At 40.8% G+C, this 22,073-nt stretch overlaps 1 protein-coding gene across 4 annotated transcripts in view; it reads right to left on the bottom strand.

Moving 5' to 3' along the window:
• Positions 1-22,073, bottom strand: part of CMSS1 (cms1 ribosomal small subunit homolog) — a 357,534-nt gene that overhangs the window by 214,454 nt on the left and 121,007 nt on the right. The window contains exon 2 of one of the 4 annotated variants that reach the window (XM_087439495.1): positions 15,020-15,076. The exons of the other annotated variants lie outside the window; for them this stretch is intronic. Coding sequence (XP_087295621.1) covers positions 15,020-15,076 — 57 coding nt within the window. The remainder of the gene's footprint in view (positions 1-15,019; positions 15,077-22,073) is intronic. 4 annotated transcript variants of the gene reach the window in all.

Here is a 22,073-nt window from a genome sequence, read left to right as displayed (position 1 = left end):
TTTTTCCTTTTGGAGGTACTGTGGGGTCCCAGAAAGAACCTGGCTATGGAATCAGATGACTGGGCTCAAAGCCCAGCTCTGCTACTTGTTAGCTATGTGACGTTGGGCCTGTACTTCACCTCTTGGAGCCTCAATTTCCTCACCTATAAAATATGAAGACCAGGGCCGGCCCCGTGGCTTAGCGGTTAAGCGCTCGCGCTCCGCTGCTGGCGGCCCGGGTTGGGATCCTGGGCGCGCACCGACACACCGCTTCTCCAGCCATGCTGAGGCCAAGTCCCACATACAGCAACTAGAAGGATGTGCAACTATGACATACAACTATCTACTGGGGCTTTGGGGGAAAAAAATAAATAAATAAAATTATAAAAAAAAAAAATATGAAGACCAATACCTGCACCTCACAGAGTTACTGAAAGATTAAGTGAGATGATCCCTCATAATGAGCTTACTTAGCCAAAGGCTGCTAGAAACTGAGATGCCATCTCCTTTTCCTCTTTGAGGGTTACATGGTAACTCTCTTAAGAGTACAACAAAAATAAGGAATGGGACTTCTAAGAAGACTGCAGGGGAGGTTTAAGAGACCTACTATGTGGGAAAGGAGGCCCTAGTCAACCACAGAGCAGGTCAGTGTGGGAGGCTGCCCTGCTGCCTTCCGATTCCAGCATGGGTAGATTAGTTGGGCACCAAGGAAAAGACATGAGTCCCCATAAAAGGGTATAACTGAACAAGCTAGCTAATCATTCATGCAGAATGCTTGAGGCAGTTCTCTATCAATATCAACTGAATTCCTAGGAAGGCTATCATTGTGCTTTCATATCTATGAAAAGCACCTTCCAGTAGAAATGATGAATAAGAAGGGGTTCAAAGATATTTATAGCATCTTCTTACGAGCAGGATAATGGGGACAGCCCTTACAAAGATACTGATAAAGTCACCTTAGAAGAGACTGATTGGATTTGATTTATTCTTTTCAAAATAGAGATTTACTCAAAGGTAAAATGGTCCACTGTGTCATGAAATAGAGACAGATCAACTGCCACCTTTCTGGGAAACAATTTTCATATAACTCCAATCCAGACAAAAGAATGTAAAGTCATCTGTACCTCAAATGACTCTCTCAAAACCTCTGCACCATTCACACCTGGGAACTGAGTTGCCTACCCAATTTCTCAGTTCACGGTAGATCTAGAAGCAAAAACCAGAAACAGGGTTGAAGATGGAAGCAGGTGAGAGGAGCAAATAAATGACTGGTTATAATTTGACACAGAGGAGGTAGAAAACAAAATACAAAAAGATATTATTATTTAATACCTCAAATGCTGTTCATATAAATAACACTGAACTTTAAGTGAGCAGGGAAGTATGGATTTACCTTTAAAAATATCCACCTAACTTTAAACTTTATTTATAAAAAAAAGTTCTGGTACTTGACAGGAAAACAGTTCTTGGAAAATTCACCTTCCCAGACACCTGGTTCAATAACAAAAACCAAATCAATAAAATGTTATTCTGGATTCTTTCCAAATCTATCTACAATTCTATGGCCCATTTTGGAGATACACTTCTACTATAGTGTTCACTGTCATTATGCAGCAGAAAAACAACTCAAAATATACAGATTAACATCCTCAACCATCTCAACTGATTCAAATTAAATATGTGAGAAAAAATTCCTATATTTCCCCTTGGGAATATTAATGAGCATTTTAATAAAAAACCAAAGTGTTTCTGTTTTCTTCCTTCTTCACTCAAAACTAGTAAACACAGACATTATAAGGAAATGTGGGTGGGAAGAGGACATGTATGCTTCCTCTACAGCTCTCTCTCTGCGCGTATGTGTGTAAAAGCTGTGTACCTATTTCTACAAGAACTGTAGCACAGTGTTTTCTAGCACCAGAAGTTTAATAAACTGAGAATATAAATGATCCATACCATGCGGCTTCTATTCCACAATGACTAAAATCAACCATGAATGAACACTACACAGATCCTGAATTCTTTACACAGTGGTTCCAAGAGTTGGAAATTTCTGGGCTGGGGATAGGATCAGCCAGAAAATTCTTTTGTTTCTTGGATCTGAACAGACAAAATGACTGCTGAAGAACAGCTGAGGAAAATATTCGAATTCTGCAGTACAATACTATAATTTGCTCATTACGAAAATACTTAGGAAGCTAGCTAAAGCCAAAAATAATTCCATTAAAATTGCCCTAGTTTGATTTAGGACACAAATTTTGTAATCAGAGACTACATCAGATCTCAAATAGGACTTGCCTCTTATTCCCCTTATTAAATCAACGAAGAACTCACATCTATAGGAGGCTGTGGTCTATGTAACATCAAGGCTCTCACAGCGTCTGGTGGAGCCTGTGTCACATCTATATGTTCTATGTAACAGCTTCAAAGTCAATCCTAGGTCTTAGGTACAGTTACACATAACCCACCAGAATAAATAATAACTTTGTGAACAAATTTCATCTAAAGGGGTGGGGAATCACTCTCTCAGATTGATTTATTCATAGGTTCCCTCATGATTGCTTCGTAACATCATCTAAGGCAGGGATCAGCAAAATATGGCTGTTTTGGTAAATAAAGGTTTTTGGAACACAGCCATGGCCATTTATTTGTGCATTGCTCAATGGCTGCTTTCTGGCATGACAGAACTGAGTAGTTGTGGCAGAAACGGCATGGCCTGCAAAGCCTAAAAAAGTTATTATTTGGCTCTTTACAGAAAAAGTTTGCTGGTCCCTGACCTAAAGGCACCTGTTGGACCAGTTAGTCACTGAGTGTCATTAGGAGAAAGGTGCCATGTAGCCAAGCTCGACATGTTGGGGTGGCGGTGTGGCAGGGGAGGTGGTTGGGCAGAAACAGTGCCACACCAGCACTTGCTTCATTGCTTTCTCCTATCTTTCTCTAATATCCAACAGATTTGTAAACACACAGGCTTTGCTAGATTAAGTCCATATGAATTTTGCCAGGGAGACTGGACTGAAACCAAATCTAGTCATTTGATGATGAGACAAACTCATTCATTTATTCGATAGACTGAGTACATACTATGTGCAGAGTACCAGGGACATAATGGTGAGCAAACAGACTATGTCTGCACTTATGGAACTAACAGTCCAGTGGGGGAGGCTGAAATTCTTTAGATAATACAGATGTATATAAAATTGCTGTATAATTGGTGTAAGAAAGGTCATGGTGCCACTAGAGTATATAATGGAGTTATAACCTAGTCAAAAAGGTCAGAGAGGACTTCTTGAAGAATTCTCACTAGAGCTGAGGGTTGAGGGCTGAGCAGGAGTTGTTAACTGGGTGAAGAGCAGAGGGAAGTGGTCCAAGCAGAGAGCACAAGGTGGGCAAAGGCCTAGGGGCGGGAAGGAGAATGCCGAGTGAAGCTACTAAAAGAGGGCCAGCACATTTGGAACAGAAAGAGTGAAGAAGGGAGGAGTACGAGGTGGAATTGTGGGCCAGATCAAGCAGGGCTGTGGAGGTCCTATTAACAAGTTTTGAGTTATTCTAAGGGCAGAGTTAAACCTAGTGATCCCTGGGTGGCAGCCTTTCCCCTTTACACCACTAATGTCTTCATGATCAGTTAGCATTTTTCTCCTTTCTCCTTTCCTATCCTTCTTTTAAAAATCCTGAGCCAAAAGCAAGCTCTATTTTGAATATTCACGTATGGCTTCATCATATTCAATGAGTAAAAAACAAAAAGAAAAACAAGATAACACGGGTCCGGCCCAGCAGCGCAATGGTTAAGTTCGCGTGCTCCACTTTGGTGGCCCGGGGTTTGCAGGTTCGGATCCCAGGCGCAGACCTACGCACTGCTTATCAAGCCATGCTGTGGCAGGCGTCCCACACACAAAGTAGAGGAAGATGGGCACAGATGTTAGCTCAGCGACAATCCTCCTCAGCAAAAAGAGGAGGATTGGCAACAGATGTTAGCTCAAGGCTAATCTTCCTTACAAAAAAAAAAAGAAAAGAAAAATAAGATGATAAAGAATTTACTTGTACATCTTAAACTATTACAATGTTATATGTCAACTATATCTCAAAAAAACTGGGAAAAATAATAGAAAAGCAAAAAACAACAAGAAAGAATTTACTAAGTAGCTTTGTGACTGTATTAAACATGCAAAAAGAGAATTCTGTGGGCTGCCTCCATTTCTCTTCCCATCTGTGGAGGTGAGTGGGTAGGAATATTCACTCAGCTGTGGGCTGCTTCCTGCTGGAAACAGCAAATTTTTAAACTTCAATTATACTATTTGATGAACAGCGTTTTGTAGCTGAAAGGCAAGGAAAGGCACTAGGGGAGACTAGTGAAATAGGAGGTAATACAGAGAAGTGAAAAAATCCCAGGAACAGGACATGTGAACACGGCTCAGCCACTTACTAACTGTGTGACCTTGGGCAAGTTACTTAATTTTTCTGAGTTCTGGTTTCCCCATCTGTAAAAATAAGAATAATCAGGTGTCCATCACGGAGTTGTTATGAGGATTAAATAAGATAATGTAAAAGTTGCTAACGTCTCATAGGAGATCTGATATGGTTTTCTCTTTTCCCAATAGTATAGTCTATTTCTGACGTACATCATGGGACAGGGAAAGCGGGGCAAGTGGCAATAGAAGATGGAGACAAGGAAGCAGAGGTGAAAAAAGTCTTATCTGCACTTACAGTGGGTGGCCCATTGTTGGTTTATGTGCTCTGTAAACTTGACTGACTTTGTTCTCTAACCTAATGACTCAAACTGACTAATACTTTAAATGACCTTATCCCCAATCCTCCTAAGCAGGTAACAAAAATACATAAACTCAAATGTAGAGATGTACCTTTGATTATGAAATTAAAAGTTATTCTGGATAATATTTAATGACATATTCGAGAACACTTATAAATTAGAAAACAGCGACAACAACAAAGCTTAGCCTGACACCGCCCCCTCTTCCCAATATGTGCATGTGTGCTGCACGCGGGCTGCTCAGAATGTCATTGGCAATCACCGCGACTGGCTTTAAGGTAAAGATTAGCAATATCAAAGGAAATAATGGTTTCTACATATGAAATCAGTCTCACTCCAATTCTCAGAAGAACTAAAAAGTAAAAAGTAAACTTTAGACACAGAATGGCTTAAAGAATCACTACAAATGTTTTATTGTGCAACTCTAATCATCTTTTAAGTGTGTTACACCTTTCTGATTCGGAAATTTTGTACTCTTACGAAAACATGAAGTACTCTGAAGTGTAGCCATGTTAGTGCTCTGAGAAGGAGCCCAAGGTTGCTGTTGGATTGTTTGTTTTTTTCCTTCTTTCAACTGATAAAAGGCACTGAGAGTGAAATGGCCTATTCAAGGTGGTATTATAGGCGGAAGCATAGACAGTCATGATTCCTGGCTTCCCCAAATGAAGACTCGAACTGTGTTATGAAACTGAGCATTTAGACAAAGCTGAAGGACAGAAATCTAAAGCATATTTCAATACTTAAACAAGAAGCCATTTGCCAGTTATGGAAGATTTTATTTAAAGTTACTTTATTAAAAACAAACCAACTGAACAGTACTAATACATCAAAATAGAATTTGGGGAAATAGCCTAAGGTTTCCTCACAGGCCTAGGCTCAGCATTTTTAGAACCAGGATCTTACAATGGCAAAATTTTCTTTAGTTATACTCTTAATGATAAATCACTCTGGCCACTTGCTCAGTTTGGGAGGAACTTTTCCCTGCTTTCACATTTAGGAAATCTTCCTCCAAACTCTCTGAAATTTACTCACCACAACTTATATTATCAGGTGGCACTCAACTAATAACAGTGTCATGGGAAACAGAATGGCAAAAGAATTCTGGACACATCTTCAAAGAACTGGCCATGTTTTTAAGACCATACAGTTATGAAAAATGAGCACGTGTAGAGCGAATGTGTGCTTGTCAGAGAGGGTGTAGAGAGAGTGTGTACTGAGAGGGTGTAGACAGAGGGTATACTGAGAGGGTGTACAGAGAGGGTGCCCCTCCCTGGTGTCTGCTGGGAAGGAGCTGGGCAAACCCATCTCCAAGCTCTTCCAACTCTGATGATGTTTTGATTCTCAGACTCTTTTCTATGCCAATCTTATCCTTGTCTGCACATCTTAAGCCATGTAACAATTTAATTTTTGGTACACTGCTTAGTAACCATGTTTTACACACAAAGTACTGTCTTTTGGTAACAAAGGAGCATTAAAGTGGTGACACACTCACTCTAGAGATCAGAAACAGAATGCTATTGCTTTAAAAGGAAAAATATTTCTATCTTACCACCACCAATGTCTATAAAGCTTCTTTTGAAATATACTCCCCAAGTCTGTTTGAAATATACTCCCCAAGTCTGATTCTCATCTTTTGAATTCAAGTCTACATGATGAAGTAATCTGTAAATATAATAGCAGCCCCTTCCATGAAGGGAAAACGTTTGTCAAAATAAATGTCCTTCCACTGTTAAAGATGAATTACTCGGACACGTATTCCAATTCTTATCTCATTTCCAAATTCTCAACTTTCATGGCCTGAAAAGGTGGCACAGTGGTCTACTCTAACAGTATCTAATGATTTCTATATTTATATTTTTTTATCTTAAAGTGTTCAAAACAATTTCATATTTTTAATTTGGTAAAGGGGAAAGAATTTAGAGGGGAGACAGAATAACGATTATGAGTTGTGATTAAATCCCACAGAGACCAAAATCATGACTTTAACATAACAAATAGATATTTTTCTGAGCCAGGGGCAGTTCTCATGGACTCTGGCCAGTTTCATACAGTTCAGACAAGTGGTCAAGGTTCCTTGTTAGCTCTGGATCCCTTCTGGATCCATAGAATATGGGCCTCTAACATGAAAATGGGGGGAAGGGGGAAGGAAGGACCCAAAAAAGAATGGTTAACTAAGCACCCAGTAGAATGCTTACATTGATAATGGCATCGTCACACAATGAAATTCTATGCAGCCATTACAAATTGTGGCATGGAAGAATAATGACAATGGATAATGTTCCCCAAACAACATGCAAATTATAATGGACACAGAAGAGAAGAAAGCCTAGAAGAAACTATGCAAAAAGATGAAGAGCAGAAATCTCAGCATGTTGGATTAAGGATAAATTTCTTTATATTCTTTATGCTTGCTTCCCCATTTTCAGTGCTTAACACATATTACTTTCTAAAATAGGAAATTTTTTTTCCTAATTTTGTCTTCTCTCTTTGGCAGGAAAGGGAGAAGAAAAGAACATTACCATAATAATAAAGCACTCATAGCAGAAGGCAGGCAAGGAAGGGTTAGCACCTGCGCAACCAATGTGCTGCACCCCTCTGGTGGAGAGAGCACTTATACTTGGCAATCCGGTGCTTTCTGTGATAGAGCCAGCAAACTTCTATTTTAAAAACTATAGATCTTCCTCCACTTATGATGGGGTTACATCCTGATAAACCCATCCTAAGTTGAAATATTGTACATCAAAAATGGATTTAATACACCTAACCTACCGCACATCATAGCTTAGCCCAGCTGCCTTCAACGTGCTCAGAATGCTTACGTTAGCCTACAGTTGGGCAAAATCATCTAACACAAAGCCTATTTTACAATAAAGCGTTGACTGCCTCATCTAATTTGCTGAATACTCTACTGAAAGCGAGATGAATGGCTGTGTGGGGACAGAAGGGTTGTCAGTGCATCTGTTGTTCACCCTTGTGATCGCAGGACTGACTGGGAGCTGCACTCGCCGTAGCTGCCCAGCATCACGAGAGAGGATCGGACCGCACATTGATAGCCTGGGAAAAGAGCACAGTTCAAAATTCCAAGTACGGTTTCTACTGAATGCGTGTTGCTTTCGCACCATCATTATGTCGAATCATCATAGGTCTGGGACTGTCTGTATAGCCAACATGCCAGAAGAAGCAGTCTCTACTAAGAGCTAAAAATAAGAATACTCTGGATCTAGGCCTCAGCACATGGCCACCGCCAAGTTAAACTGCAATCATTTCTCACCTGAAAGTAATTCTGGTGTGTATGGTAATGTACGGAAGAGAGCAGGGTGGATGCACGAAGTCTCTTATGACACTAATAAAAAAATGCATCCTTTAGTTTTTAAGATCAACAGTCTATAAGGCTAAATGCCTTCAGCCCACTCCTCAGCTGCAACTACAACTAACAGGGAGTTCTGATCCAGACTGAAACCATGTGGATCAGGAAACGTAGCACTGAAAAGTTCAATAACAAGACAACAGGAGCCTCGCATCTAGCTGCTACAACCAAGACCTTCTGACACTGTTTACCCATCCTTTCCAGGATGAGAACTCATTTTCTGTAAGGAAAAGTTTCCTAATTCCCCACTGATAGTAGTTATAGCTTTTCCTATTCGTGGACTGAAAGAAGAGATAACCACAAAAGCATACAGCAGATTCAGAAAACATTTAAATGGCTCGTCTGCTATCAATCACAATAGTATCCATAGCTATTCTGCAGACACATTACATACTCAGTGTCTCACAATGCTTTTGGAATACGGATTGGAAGGCCCCTTTGACAACTTTGAAAAATCTCAGGAGTTCAGGTTCACAGGTTGAGAACCACTACCGCAAAGCCCGTATTATGTAATGGACCAAGGCCATAATCTCAAGAACTTGATCTTTCCAATGGTTATCACTAGAAATACAGCTATCAACCACCTGCATGCGCACACTCACAAAAGAAATACACGATATCATGGTGAGGTGCTAGGGAGAAGAAATGAAAACAGCCATGAATGAGTCACACGCTGTGGGCACCGAAGTGTATATGGTACTTCTGAGCCCGAGGGTTTCTTCTGTTGGCTCTCTGACAGAGGTTTAGCACAGGAGGCAGGGACTTGAAAGCAGGGGGTGTGTGTGGGAGGGTCTTTTCTAAAAACCATGGGGTAAAGTTGCCTTCTTTTTCCTTATAAAGCCTTCCTGTGTCAACAGGCTGCCTGCCCCCAACCCAGCAAAAACAGAAGTGGCCTCTAAATGCCAAAAGAATAATTGTCTGGGCTTTGCATGCTAAAATTGACTTGGCAAGCTCTCCACCTTGCAAAGAACACAAAGAGCTTAGTTTAGTCTATGTGTAAATGCTTCACAATCATTACCAAACATGCTCAAGGGAGGGTAATGATTCTGTCCCCCCCCTTAACTGTAAACTTCTGACATCCATTTATTTACTTGTAGCTCCTAGCAGCAGCCACCCTGCTTGGTCAACATGCACTCTTGGCTGCTTTGGGCGCTTTCTAACAAAGGGCTATCCGGAACCACACAGTGGGTAGAACTCCCAAGCTCAATCTATCCCAGTTCCACGGACTCTCGAGTGCCTGGAGTCCAGATCTATTCACCAGGGCTGGGAAGGGTGGAAACAGACTCCTTCACAGAGTTCAATGGGCCTAGGGGCTTCAGAAAGGGCTTGGTTGACTCTTTTTAGAGGAGGACACAAGGAGAGCCCTGACATCACTTTGACCCAAACTCACAGGGTCATAGGGTCTTGTCAGAGCCGCACTACCTAGGGCAAGTGTTCACCCTGCTGCATGTGATTTTCTTGATGCTTTTTGATGCTCTCTGACGCTTTCTGACTTAAGCAGACCTCCTGTTTTATAACAGCTCCCTCCTTACCACCTAGAATGAGCAGAATATGGGAGAGCAGCAAAGGAGTATGACCTTAATTCACACTGTGCCCTAATCTCAGATTTGACCAAGCCTAGATATTGTTCTTTCTCCCCAGAGTTCTCTATGTTCTCTTCTCTCACCACTTCACGATGCAGGTCTTTGGCGAAGGGACATTGGCCTTTTAAATTTTGCTGATGTAGTCAAAGCTGTACCATGATTGCTGAGATGTCTTTAAGCAGATCATTATTGCTAATGAGAAAGATCTCAGGCAACAGAACGTAGGTTTGCAAAGACTGGGTGGGCTCTGGAGCTGGCTGGAATTCCTGCTCTGCCACTTACCAGTTCTGTGGCTTGGGGCAAACTGACTTAACCTCTTTAAAATTTGTTTTCCCATAAAGTGCAGATTAACAGTAGTATTTGCCTGATAGGGCTGTTTTCAGTATCAAAGGGAATAGTGCATGTAAAGTGCCTTAGCACAGTGCCTGGCCAGGAAGACAGAAAGTTTTGTTTTGCCCCCTGTTAGAGAAGATTTAAAAAGTCTTGGTTGGTAGAAGAAAAATGGCAGTGAGAGCCTGGGTGAACACACACCTTTGAATCAGCAGCCTTTGTCATCTTGTTCGCAACAGTTATGGCCAGTTTGGACCAAGAAGCCAGTCACTTCATGTTAAGTCCCTCCAAATTGGCAGAATCCTAGTTCCCTATCACCCTTCTGCTAAACAACAGGCACCAATTCCTGGCCAAATTCCAACTTCTCTAGCTTGCCAATCTCCATCTTGGCAAGGTACAAAAAAACACAGTCTCTGAAAATACAGCTTTATTACTGACTATAAGAACTCCCTATCCCCTTCAGCAATGTAAAGTTGAGTAATATACTCTCCTCATGATGCTAAAAGGCAAAAATCCATTAGTTATTTTCTTATCTCAGTTGATGTCCCAAGACAGAAAGCACATCTGATGAATCAAGAGATAAACCTGTATCATTATATCTCTACCAGGATGAGTTATGTGTTCCTGTCATATGCCAGGCACTGGGCACAGCATTTTATACATATGACCTCGAATCCTCCCAACTGTCCTGCAAGACACTGAATCCCAAAGAAATGAAGTAACTTGCCCCAAACTGGACAGCATGTAGTGATGGAGGCAGAGGTGTAACTTGGCCTGACGGGCTCCAGGGCCTGTGCTCTTTCCCCTGCCATATACCATGCTGTCGCCTACTTTTTTTCTTACTTTGAGCTTCTAGAAAACAACCAGAAGCTTCAGGACAAAGATTTGACATACAACTAAAGTAAATACAATATTAAAAACAAAACAAAAGCCCCAAGTTATAAATCTAAATGTGTCATTTTTGTCAAAAGTTCTCCCTTATGAAGCTTATTCTGAAAAAGTGTCATGGCTGACACGTTTTGGAAATATCTTCAAAATCCCTTCAAAGGCCACATACAAAATCCAATCCCATTAATATAAGGTCACAATTGGTTCTTTGACCAAAAACAGTATTAGCTGACTCAAACTCTAATTTGATTCACTAGATTTGGGTCCAAGGAACTTTTCCCAGTCGTCAGAAGTGACATTCACCTTTAACGGACCAGAGTTTGCCATGGCTGAGGGATATACCAAAACAGAAAACTCCAAAAGTGGAGTTCCAACACTGTTCTGAGCAGTAGCAAGGTTGTTAAAACAAGGTCACAGCAGCTCTCTGCTCCTTGAAGTCATGTTCTGTCCTGGCTTCTGGGACACAGCTCTCTGTCTCTGTCTCTCCCGGACAACCAAACATTGGTGCCTTCTTTCTTCTTTCCTCTACTTCACACCTTTTATTTTTCTTTTAAGAGAATCACTTCTTAAAATGTTTATGTATCCAATACTATCTCTTGTATTTTCTTTTTAAATCTTTCATTATAAACATTTCTAAATATACAGATGGGCCGGCCCCGCGGCTTAGCGGTTAAGTGCGTGTGCTCCGCTACTGGCAGCCCGGGTTTGGATCCCGGGCGCGCACCGACGTACTGCTTCTCCGGCCATGCTGAGGCCGCGTCCCACATACAGCAACTAGAAGGATGTGCAGCTATGACATACAACTATCTACTGGGGCTTTGGGGGAAAAATAAATAAATAAAATTATTAAAAAAAATAATAAATAAATATACAGAAAGTAGAGAGAAGAATATAATAAAGCCCATGTACCCATCACCCATCTTCAACAACCCTCAAAGTCTGCCATACTTATTTCTCCTCTACCCTCTGCCTTTATTTTTTCTGGAATATTTAAAAGTAAAGCCCAAGACATCATGTCATTTTACACTTGGATACTTCATTATGTATCTAGAAAAATAAAAAGGACATTCTCTGACATAAATAAAATGCCATTAATACATCTAACAGAACTAACAATAACTTCTTACTATCATCTAATACACAGTCCCCATTCAAATTTCCTTGGTCTTCTTTTCTCACACCCCATGGACAATCACAGCAGCTGCTACTAAGGCAACCTTGCATTGCCTTGTTGATGACTTTCAAGGCTTTATCTCACTTTATCTCACTTTATCTCACTTTTCTCTCCTCTGAAAAAGACCCCCAAATGTGAAAGCAATGTGACTGAACAAATTAATTTCTTTTTCCAAAATTTTTTTTTACTTATCATTATATATTGAAAATATTTTCCCATATTATTAAATATTCTTTGAAAACTTGATTTTTACTGGCTGCCCAACTGGCCAGTATACAGATATTCCATGACTTATTTAATTATTCCCTGGTATTTGTGGGAGACTTGCTTGTTTCATCTTCACTATTATGAATAGCCCTATGATGAGCAGCCTTAACCGTGCCCACAGTTTACCTTTCTACCCCCATCTTTCACTAATGAACACCTCCTTGGCTTTAGCCATAGATTTGATATTCGGATTTGATATTCGCCACAAGCTGTGTTTTTCACCCACCTTCCACCTCTACATATGTCCAGGACACTCTTTTTCATCCTCCAGGCCCAACTCATCTCTAAAGTGCTTTCATGAAGTCCCTTCGGCAGAGTTAGTCATTTCCTCTCAAACGCTCCCAAAACACTTTGCATGTTGGACATTATTTATAGTATGTATCGGTATTTTGTATTTAGTCTTGAACCTTTATTTCTACCACACTAAGTTGTGAATTTCTCAACACCTCAGTTTTTTCATCTGTAAAATAAGGAGAATAACACCAACTCCATGTGTCTGAATTTAAAAAAAGATTTAAAAAAAAGTATAAATCATATTATCTGGCAGATAGAGCTTTACAAAAGTTAGTTTCCTTCTTTTCTCATACTAAGAGAAAGTGTAAATGCGTCAGACTAGACTTACATGACTGAGAGGCAAGGAGTTAAACTTTCCCCCAGTTACAGGAAGATAAACTGAGTACACAGAGATGCTGGGAGATGCTGGGAAAGGAGAAATCAAAGGACTAGAAGGTTGAGTCCTGCACAGGGACTTTACCAGTTGCAATAATTTCTCGGTGACACACAATCTATATTCTAGTCATAGGTCCTTAGATAAATGAAGAGAAAGGAAAGATGCCATGTTCGAATCTATAGATGGGAACTCGTGATCTCTGAATCTCCTGTTCACCTCTGAGCTCTTTATTATGCTGGGTTGATATAGTCAAGAGGAAGCCTAAAGCCACTCAGAATGACCTATTATCACCTAATGGGTGAGGAAGAGGTTGAGAAAGCTAACAAAAATTTGTGGGAGACTTTGGGTACTCTGAAGGATGCATTTTTATCTTTTAGGATTCACATCTATCTAGAGCTGGAAGAAATAGAGGTTGGCCTACGAACATGCAGCATTGCTGTGAAAAGAGCTGACAGAGCTGCAGGCAAGAGACCTGGGTTCTGGTGCTGGCTCCGGGCATGACTGTGGGCACATCAGTTAACCTCCATGGGCCTCAGCTGCAGAAGAAGGGGATCCCATGAAACTGGTTCCAAGAGCTGAAGGGACAAACATTCAAAGAGAATAGAAAGGTTAAGTGACTGGCTCAATATTACTGTACTTCTAAGAAAAACCAGAGCAGAGTTGGAAGAAATATGAAAAGTGATGTAGTTTGAAAACTGTTAAAAGAATCATATGATTTGCAAGAGCTCTGATCTAAAGCTGGGGGAGTATGACATTTAAAAATACATTTAAAGCTAACTTGGACTATATGAAAATAATTTTCTTTTTCTGTTCTATTCCACAAAGATCTGGAAAACATTCCCAGCTCTGTGTCAACCTTAAATGAGAAAAAGAATCTTTAAAGAGCCACTGATTTGTAAGGGAAAACTCGGATAAATCAACTATTTATCCTCTCAGATTTCTATATTTCTTTTTGTCCTTTCTTCAGAACACACAGCTAAGAAAAGCCATGATGTAAGTCTGCTCTACTAGACCTCACTGCTGGCTGTCTGTTCTGTATCTACAGCCTAGCAGCTTCTCTGACTACAGCACTTAGTGGACAAGCAACCAAAAAACACATTCAAGCTAAAAGAAAAAGTGTGAGTTTTGATTAGCCCAGCATGAGCCTAGAGAGAAACGGGCATCAGAATACCTAAGTTTTCAACCCTGGTCCAAGGTTTATTAGCCAAAGTTATTTAAGCTTTCTGAATCTCAAATTCCTCATCTTGCAAAACAGGGCAAATAATTACCTATCTACTGATATATCAAGCAATGTACACAGCAAAGGTATTATTTTAAGTCCTCACCTGGTAAACTAAACTGGAATGAGTCTAGTGCCTAGTATCTGAAGTAGTCTCTGAAGCAGTCTGAAGTGCCTAGTATCACATTTCTGGATCTATACTTACAACTCCAAGCGAGATCTAACATCAGAAGAAGCACTGAGATCTTCCCTAAGTGTATATTCTAACCAATTCACTGCTTTAGTTGTGTTTAATATCTTGGAAATTATGCCTAACTCTACGCATTTCTTAAGAAACACCCACCGAATGAAGAGTAGGTCTAAAGGGGTATAATCAAAATGTGTGTGTGAGATTGTGTGCTGGGTGAGGGAGACTACACTACGTGGTATGGAGAGTGGTTGAAGAAACTGAGAATGTTTCACCTGGAAAAAAGAATAGAGCCCTTCTCATTGAAGGACTACAGTGTGGCAACAGGAGTAGCCTTGCTTGATCCAGAGCTCTGGAGCAGAAGGATGAATGAGTGAAGTTCCTGGGAGCTGGGTTTCAGCTCACAGGAAGCACTCTCAGATGTCTGGAGCTGTGTAACAACTGAGCAGGCCATCACAGACAACACTGAGTGCCTGGTACCTTGGGGGATGGATGAGATGACCACTATACTGCCTTCTGAACCTCATATTTGATTCTCCTCTTTCTGTAACTTCGACTTTCTCTTAGGACAAAGGATCCTTGGGAATACAGACCTGAATCACACATCCTCAAGTTGCATTCCCCTCTCTGAAGCCCTGTCCACGTCCTCCCTACAAGGAAAAATACCATTAAGAGAATGTTTCAATGATTTTTACTGAAAATGGAAGAAAAAGATAAAGGGGGGCATTGCTAAATTAGGTTATCTGGTTTTCAATGTGTCTTTTTTTAGCCATCAGATAGCTTTACTGCAGCTGGCTGAATATAGTGTCTTCAAATGTGGGTGACTAGGGCAATAAAAGGAAACAAATTTTTTTTATTTTAAGAGAAACCAAATAAAATACCCAACAGGATTTTTTTCCCTAATGTGGCCATGCAAGCACAACCTGGCTGTTTTGCAACTGAGCACGATTCACATCTATTTATAGCCAGTATTTTCACAGATGAATCACATTTACCATAAGACAGTTAATATTAAGGGCTCAACCAGCTCTGCTGAGAACCCCATAATCTTCCTACATCTCTTTCCATTCCCCTTCCAGGGAACTAAGTGATAGCTTAGTGGTTCCATACAGAAAGAGGGGGAAATCCAAGTGGAAATGTAAAACTAGCAGACAGCCTGCTCCCCAAATTCAGCGCAGTGTGGGATGTTAAATACATTCAAACTTAAGGCCTTGGGTCACTTCCTGGTTGGTCTCTTGGCGATGAGCGTCCTACAGTTAGCATGGACTTGCTGTGCATTATGCAGCCATCAGAACAATTCACCCCCCTCGAGGCCGGCCCCGTGGCTTAGCGGTTAAGTGCCCGCGCTCCGCTGCTGGCGGCCCGGGTTCAATCCCGGGCGCGCACCGACGCACCGCGTGTCGGGCCATGCTGAGGCCGCATCCCACATACAGCAACTAGAAGGATGTACAGCTATCACATACAACTATCTCCTGGGGCTTTGAGGGGAAAAAATAAATAAATAAAATTATAAAAAAAAAACAAAAAACAACAAAAAAAAACAATTCACCCCCTAAATTTCCTACCAAACCGAGTTTAAATGATACTGCTTTATAAAATATCACAGGACTAATGATTGTTATGCTGCTGTCAAATAAAAAGCAGGAGTGTAGTCAATGTTCAGCTCATTTTATGCACACGAGAGTGTATGTGGGGAGGTGGGGGTGAAGGAGAGCAGAAGGTCAGGGTATATATGATCAAAGGTTTTCAAAGTTCAGTGACATTGAAGCCGGCCAGGTGGCGCAGCGGTTAAATTCACACGTCCCGCTTTGGCGGCCCAGGGTTCACCAGTTTGGATCCTTGGCGCAGACCTATGCACTGCTCATCAAGCCATGCTGAGGTGGCGTCCCACAGATGGCAACTAGAAGGATGTACAACTATGACATGCAACTATCTACTGGGGCTTTGGGGAGAAAAAAGTAAAAAAGGAGGAAGATTGGCAACAGATGTTAGCTCAGGGCCAATCTTCCTCAAAAAAAAAAAAAAATTTGAGTGACATTAACCAGAGATTTCTAGTCAGTCTTGGGGATCTAGTGTTACTCCTCCACCTGGCGAGCGCATATGCGTGTGCGCACGCACACACACACACACACACACACACATACTCTCTGAACTTTGTGTAGGCACCAGCACTACCCTGATATTGATACTAATTTCTTATCTTTGATATCTCCTCTGCGAGTCTCCACTCTTAATTAGCCTTTACCAAGCCCTTTCCTACAGTTTACTTCAGGCTAAAACTCCTTAAGATTAAATAAGATAATACAAAGTACTCAAAACAGTGCCTGGCATGTGGTAAGAGGTCTATACATATTAGCTACCTCTATTATTAGATTCTCAGCGCCATTTTTCTAAATTTCTGGCCACTGGTTCACAGATGAATCATCTTTACCATGAGGTAATTCCTACTCAGAGCCAACTAGTCTGCTGAGGACTGCATGATTCAGTCATTCAACAAATCCCTGCTGCGGCCCAACTCTGCTGGACACTGGGGATACAGACATGAACGACAGGGGCCCTGTGCTCACAGAGTGTGAACCATAAAACCCATAACCAGGTACCATTATCTCCACTTTCCGTTTGAAGGCTAGAGAGGTTTAGTAACTTGTCCAAGGCCATAGAGTTAACGTTGGAGCTGCGATTTAAGCCCAGATCCATCTGATTCCACAATCTCATACTCTATTTTGTATGTCCCCTGTCACCCCCAAGATGCCAGCAAAGTGGTTGAGAAAACCACTTTAAAGTTTAAGAATAACAATGCACTCAAGTAATTTTCTGCACATAAATAATGTATGAAAACAAAGCACCTTTATGGAATAGACCAGTTGCTGAAAGGGTCAGGGAGTTGTGAATCTTATTCAGATTTTTGTGTAATTCTTGGTACCCAGAATTAACTGTACCCATATCAACAATTGGGACATTAGTCCCGATATAGAAAGAAGCTAGCATAAATTGCCGAGCACACTACCTGACACAGTTGGGACTTCATAAATGTTTGTGGTTCTCCCTTCACTATGTACACCTTCTTAGAAGACCCTCTGTAGATACTGCACAGTGATCTGCTGGACTCTGAAGACCCAGTGCCCAAGGTAGGACCTGGCTCTGCCACTTTCTAGCAGTATGACCGTTGGCAAGTTACTTAGCTATAAGCCTTAGTTTCCTCCTCTGCAAAATGGGGATGAATAACAATTTTTTGCGAAGACTAAATGAGTTAATCAAAGGAAAGCATTTAGAACAGGCCTATATTTAGTAAGTATTAAATAAATGTAAGCTATCATTATTACTATTATTTTCTTCTCTAAATCAGAGTAGTTTTGAGTGGCTACCTCAATATCATAGTGAATGATCAAGACCAAAAACAATTTCTTTCACTGAGGTTTTTTTGAACTTCCTTTATACAAGCAAAATGTCCTCTTCCCACCATTCAAACATGAAAATAAACAGGTACATGGAGACTAAATTATATCTAAACAGCACCCAGTTATATGAATAAGCAATTTTTATTATATAAGAGTAATAAAGAATGATTAAGAAAATTTAACTTTTATAATAAGGAGTTGGCTAGGGGTGTGTGTGTGTTGGGGGGAGGTGGTAGGTAGAATAGACCTCTGTTAACATTTGGCCATTTCCTGTAACTAAATTAAGTAAATAACTGCAAATTCTCTACTTGTCGTTCTCCTGCATGGATACATCCTAACCAAGACCCATCATGATTTCAACCAGCTTAAACCCAAGAAAAAATGACTGAGGTCACCACATAGGAAAACAAAGCAGAATCTGCTTCTCAGGGCCAACTGCACTGTATTTGTATCCATAGATACAAGACAACAGAGAATCACAGAATTCTAAAGCGGGAAGTCCCGGGACCTCAGAGATCATCTAGTCTCAGGCCCAAATCCTGCTGTCAGGGGATCAGTTAGGGGGTGAGAAACAGGGAGAGGTCAAGGGAAAGAACCCCTCGTCCTTGTTCCATTCTGAATGACCTCGTGGGGCCAACCTCGCCTCATATTCTCATTTTATAAACGACAACTCAGAGCCTGGCTAAATGAAAGCAGAGCTGAGATCAGAAGCCAGGTTTCCTGATTCCCAGTCTATTGCTCTCTTACACTCCTCAAGGCTGCCATTCTATGGCTATGATGGTCACAGATAACAATGCACTAGGCTATGTTAAATTGACAACTAAGCAGATTTTCTTCTTGCAAAACCACCAGGCATTAGGTCACTGCCTGCACTTTATGAAAAGAGTAAGGCATCATTATTTGTTATAAACAAAAGCAACTTTCCATTCCTTTTTTTTTTTGTAACCTGAAAATCCCAAACCACTGTTGCTATTACAAAATTGTTCTTTTCCTCAGTATGCACCCCTGGGCCAAGCACAGATGCATTAAAAATTTGCCAAGAGAAACAATGAAGTCACTGATAATACAAAGCATGAGAGTATCATGGAATTCATGTCTTTGTTTTCTTCCTCTCGATACTTAATTATTTCTCATTACTGATCATTTTGTAGCTGTTGGCAGAAGGGCAAGGAAACTCCACCACTGTAAACATGCGAGACACACACTCCTCTCAGTAGAGCAGAAGTCTGGACACGATGGGTCTGTTCATAAATGCAACATGAGTGCCAAAAAGAATGTTTGATGCTACTATCCCCAGCCCCCAAAAGAGGACTGGTGGTCTCAGAAAAACTCTGATCACTTCACAAAGAATAAACACAGTATAAAGATGTTTCAGGTCACTCCTTTTTTAATCACTTAAAATATCATCATTGGCAAATGACTTGTGCTCTCGTGGCTGATTTCACCCAACCCACTTTAAGAGTGAGGTTGGGATGCTGGGATGTATACCAAGTTCCATTCAGTCTTCTGCAGCAGCTCAGGGTTGTCTTAAACTCAAAGGGCACTACTTATGAGCAATGCTTACTTAGCAAACTATCCTGCTAAATAGAAGCTTATACATAATCTTGGAATTCTGGAAGGCATACCTTGGATAAAATTAATGGTGGCAGAGGAATCCTTATTGATTAGCAGCAGAATACAAGTTGATTCTTATCAGCATGTTACTGTTCCACACATGAAGATGTGAGTAAGAGAAAAGCACAGGAATGTATCACAGAAATCATAAAAATAACCTTATGCTTCTGGGAAACTAAAAGAAGTAAAGAATTAAACATATTTTACCCCTCTTTTAACTTTTATTTAATATTTAATATCTATATATTCATATATAATAATTAATATTTAATAAAACTAGACTTTTATTCGATTTTCAGAGAAATCTGAATCTGCAGATGTGACACATCTGCAGTTTTTCCAAGATGGCTGCAGTTAACTCTTCCCACTCCTCTGCAATGTGACTTTGCAGCTCCTTCTATCAAGAGGTGGAATCTATTCCCCCACTTCTTGAATTTAGGCTGGCCTTGGTGACATTCTTTCTCCAATAAAAATGAGACCTTGGAGATTCAGCTCTCATCTTCTTGGAATGCTGCCCTGAGACCACTATGTGGGGACGCCTGGTCTAGCCTACCAGAGGTTGAGAGTCCAGGTGGACCAGAAATGAGATGATTCAGTTGGGGTCTCCTAGCCCAACTCACTGGCAGCCAATAAGTGAGTGAGCCCATCTTAGCCCATCCAGGACCAGTTGAGCTGCAAGACGAGTGAAGCTGCAGAGCGACCCATACAATTCCGAGCCATTGCTCTTTAGCACTACCTAAGTTGTGGGTATGCCACAAAGTAGACGAAGCAAACCAGTCACCCTGTTGAAAATCCATTATGTATGAAGCAATGTGTCAGAAACTCCACGGGAGACATGAATGGAGATTAATAATATTAGACAGAAAACATAAATGGCCCTGTCCTTCATGTGCAAATATATCTGTAAATAAAGTGGCACGTAACATTTACCTGTTTTAAATATACCCAATCTACATTAACAACCTTTCATTATTCCCATAGGCCAGAGCATGGGTCTTCCTGGGGTGTTCAAGACAATCCAAAGGGGTAGGAGAAAAATAATTCGATATCTATTATTTTTAATTAATACCTTTCCTTTTTATTTTTTGAATATGTTTTCATAAGGAACATAGCATATATTAATATGCTAGTATATGAACATTATTTATAAATACACAAATATACACATAGTGGGGTTTTCCACAGTCATAAATCCTACACATCCTCAACCTTCCATCCCTACACAAAAATCTACTTCTTCTATGTCTTTGTTTTCTCAAATAAATAAATCATTCCCTGGGTACCTAGGGAAGAGTCAGAGATAACTACTCCCACAGGTCATTGTTCATCTGTACTGTAATTATTGATAAATAGTCTCTTCAGCAAGGCTGTAAGCATTTTTCAGACTGGGTGTCTGTATCCATTTCAGACAAAGTATCTGTAATCACCTGTCTCTGGCAGTACTGTATAACGGCATTATGACATGACTGTTAAGAGTACAGGTTCTGGAGCCAGGTTGCCTGGGTTCAAATCCCAGTTCTGCCACTTACTAGCTGTGCAACTTTCAGTAAGTTATCTGCGCTTCCATTTCTCTGCTGTAAATGGAGATAATATTCTCTACCTCATAGGGTTGTTGTGAGAATTGAAATAGTTAATACACGTAACATGCTTAGAAGAATGCCTGGCACATCGTAAGTGTTCAATAAGTCTTAGCTCTCATCATCACCACCCCCTCCCCTACCATCACCACCATCACCACCACCACTGTCTTTCTCTCCGATGTCTAATGGAGAAAATAAACGTGTGATGGAGGAAAGGGAGACAGAGCCCAAGTTGCAGAGAAAACACGTTACATGACCTGTGAAAATGTTGAAAGTGAATGTTTTAAACTTCTCCAGATGGATGCTGTAACTTTAAGGCAGGGTGTCTCACTAGTTCCACTTCACAGTCGGTTTGCTACTGACAAATAAGACATGTAAATAATAAGTGTGCAAGACAATAAACACCTTCAAACTCTCTTTTTACAGTCTGATTGTTATGATGAGGCTAAAAACAATTCTCAGCTGAAAATTATTACTGGAATTTATTTCCTTGAGCATTGTCTTTTAACTGTACTCTCTCCTCTGGTAGAAACCATGAGACACAGGTTTACTGCCTATCCACAGGGAGCATTTAGATTTCTGTGGATTTCCTATGAGATGCAGACCCACAAATCCACTTCTTCTAAATATACTGTTGATAACCTATGCTAGAAGAAAGACACAGTGGCAAGAATTGCTACATATCATAGGGAAAAGTGGGTCCTGGAGACCACCTTCCCATCCTCCTCACTTCACCAATCAGGACACTGGGCCCAGAGAGGGTCAGTGTCTTAACTAAGTCCCACAGCTGATTTGTGACAGAATTCTTTTCACTTGACTTCTGTCTAGTTCAGTGCACTTTTCACAACCCCAATTTTAGGAACTATTTCCATAAACCTTTTGAGTGAAAGTGTACCACATATATTAAGGGAAGTAAGGAAGCCACCCCATAAATAGCTGACTTAGCACATGGCACACATTCAATAAATGCTTGTTGAAGGATGGGCGGAGGGATGAGAAGAGGCCTAGCTGGCTGGTTGTGAAGTCCTCAAGGCTCCTAAACTGTCCCAACACAA

The sequence above is a fragment of the Ceratotherium simum genome, chromosome 15, assembly GCF_057802395.1.
Source record: "Ceratotherium simum simum isolate JZ-2026a chromosome 15, ASM5780239v1, whole genome shotgun sequence".
Lineage (NCBI taxonomy): Eukaryota > Metazoa > Chordata > Mammalia > Perissodactyla > Rhinocerotidae > Ceratotherium > Ceratotherium simum.
This window is presented reverse-complemented; position numbering and strand designations above follow the sequence as displayed.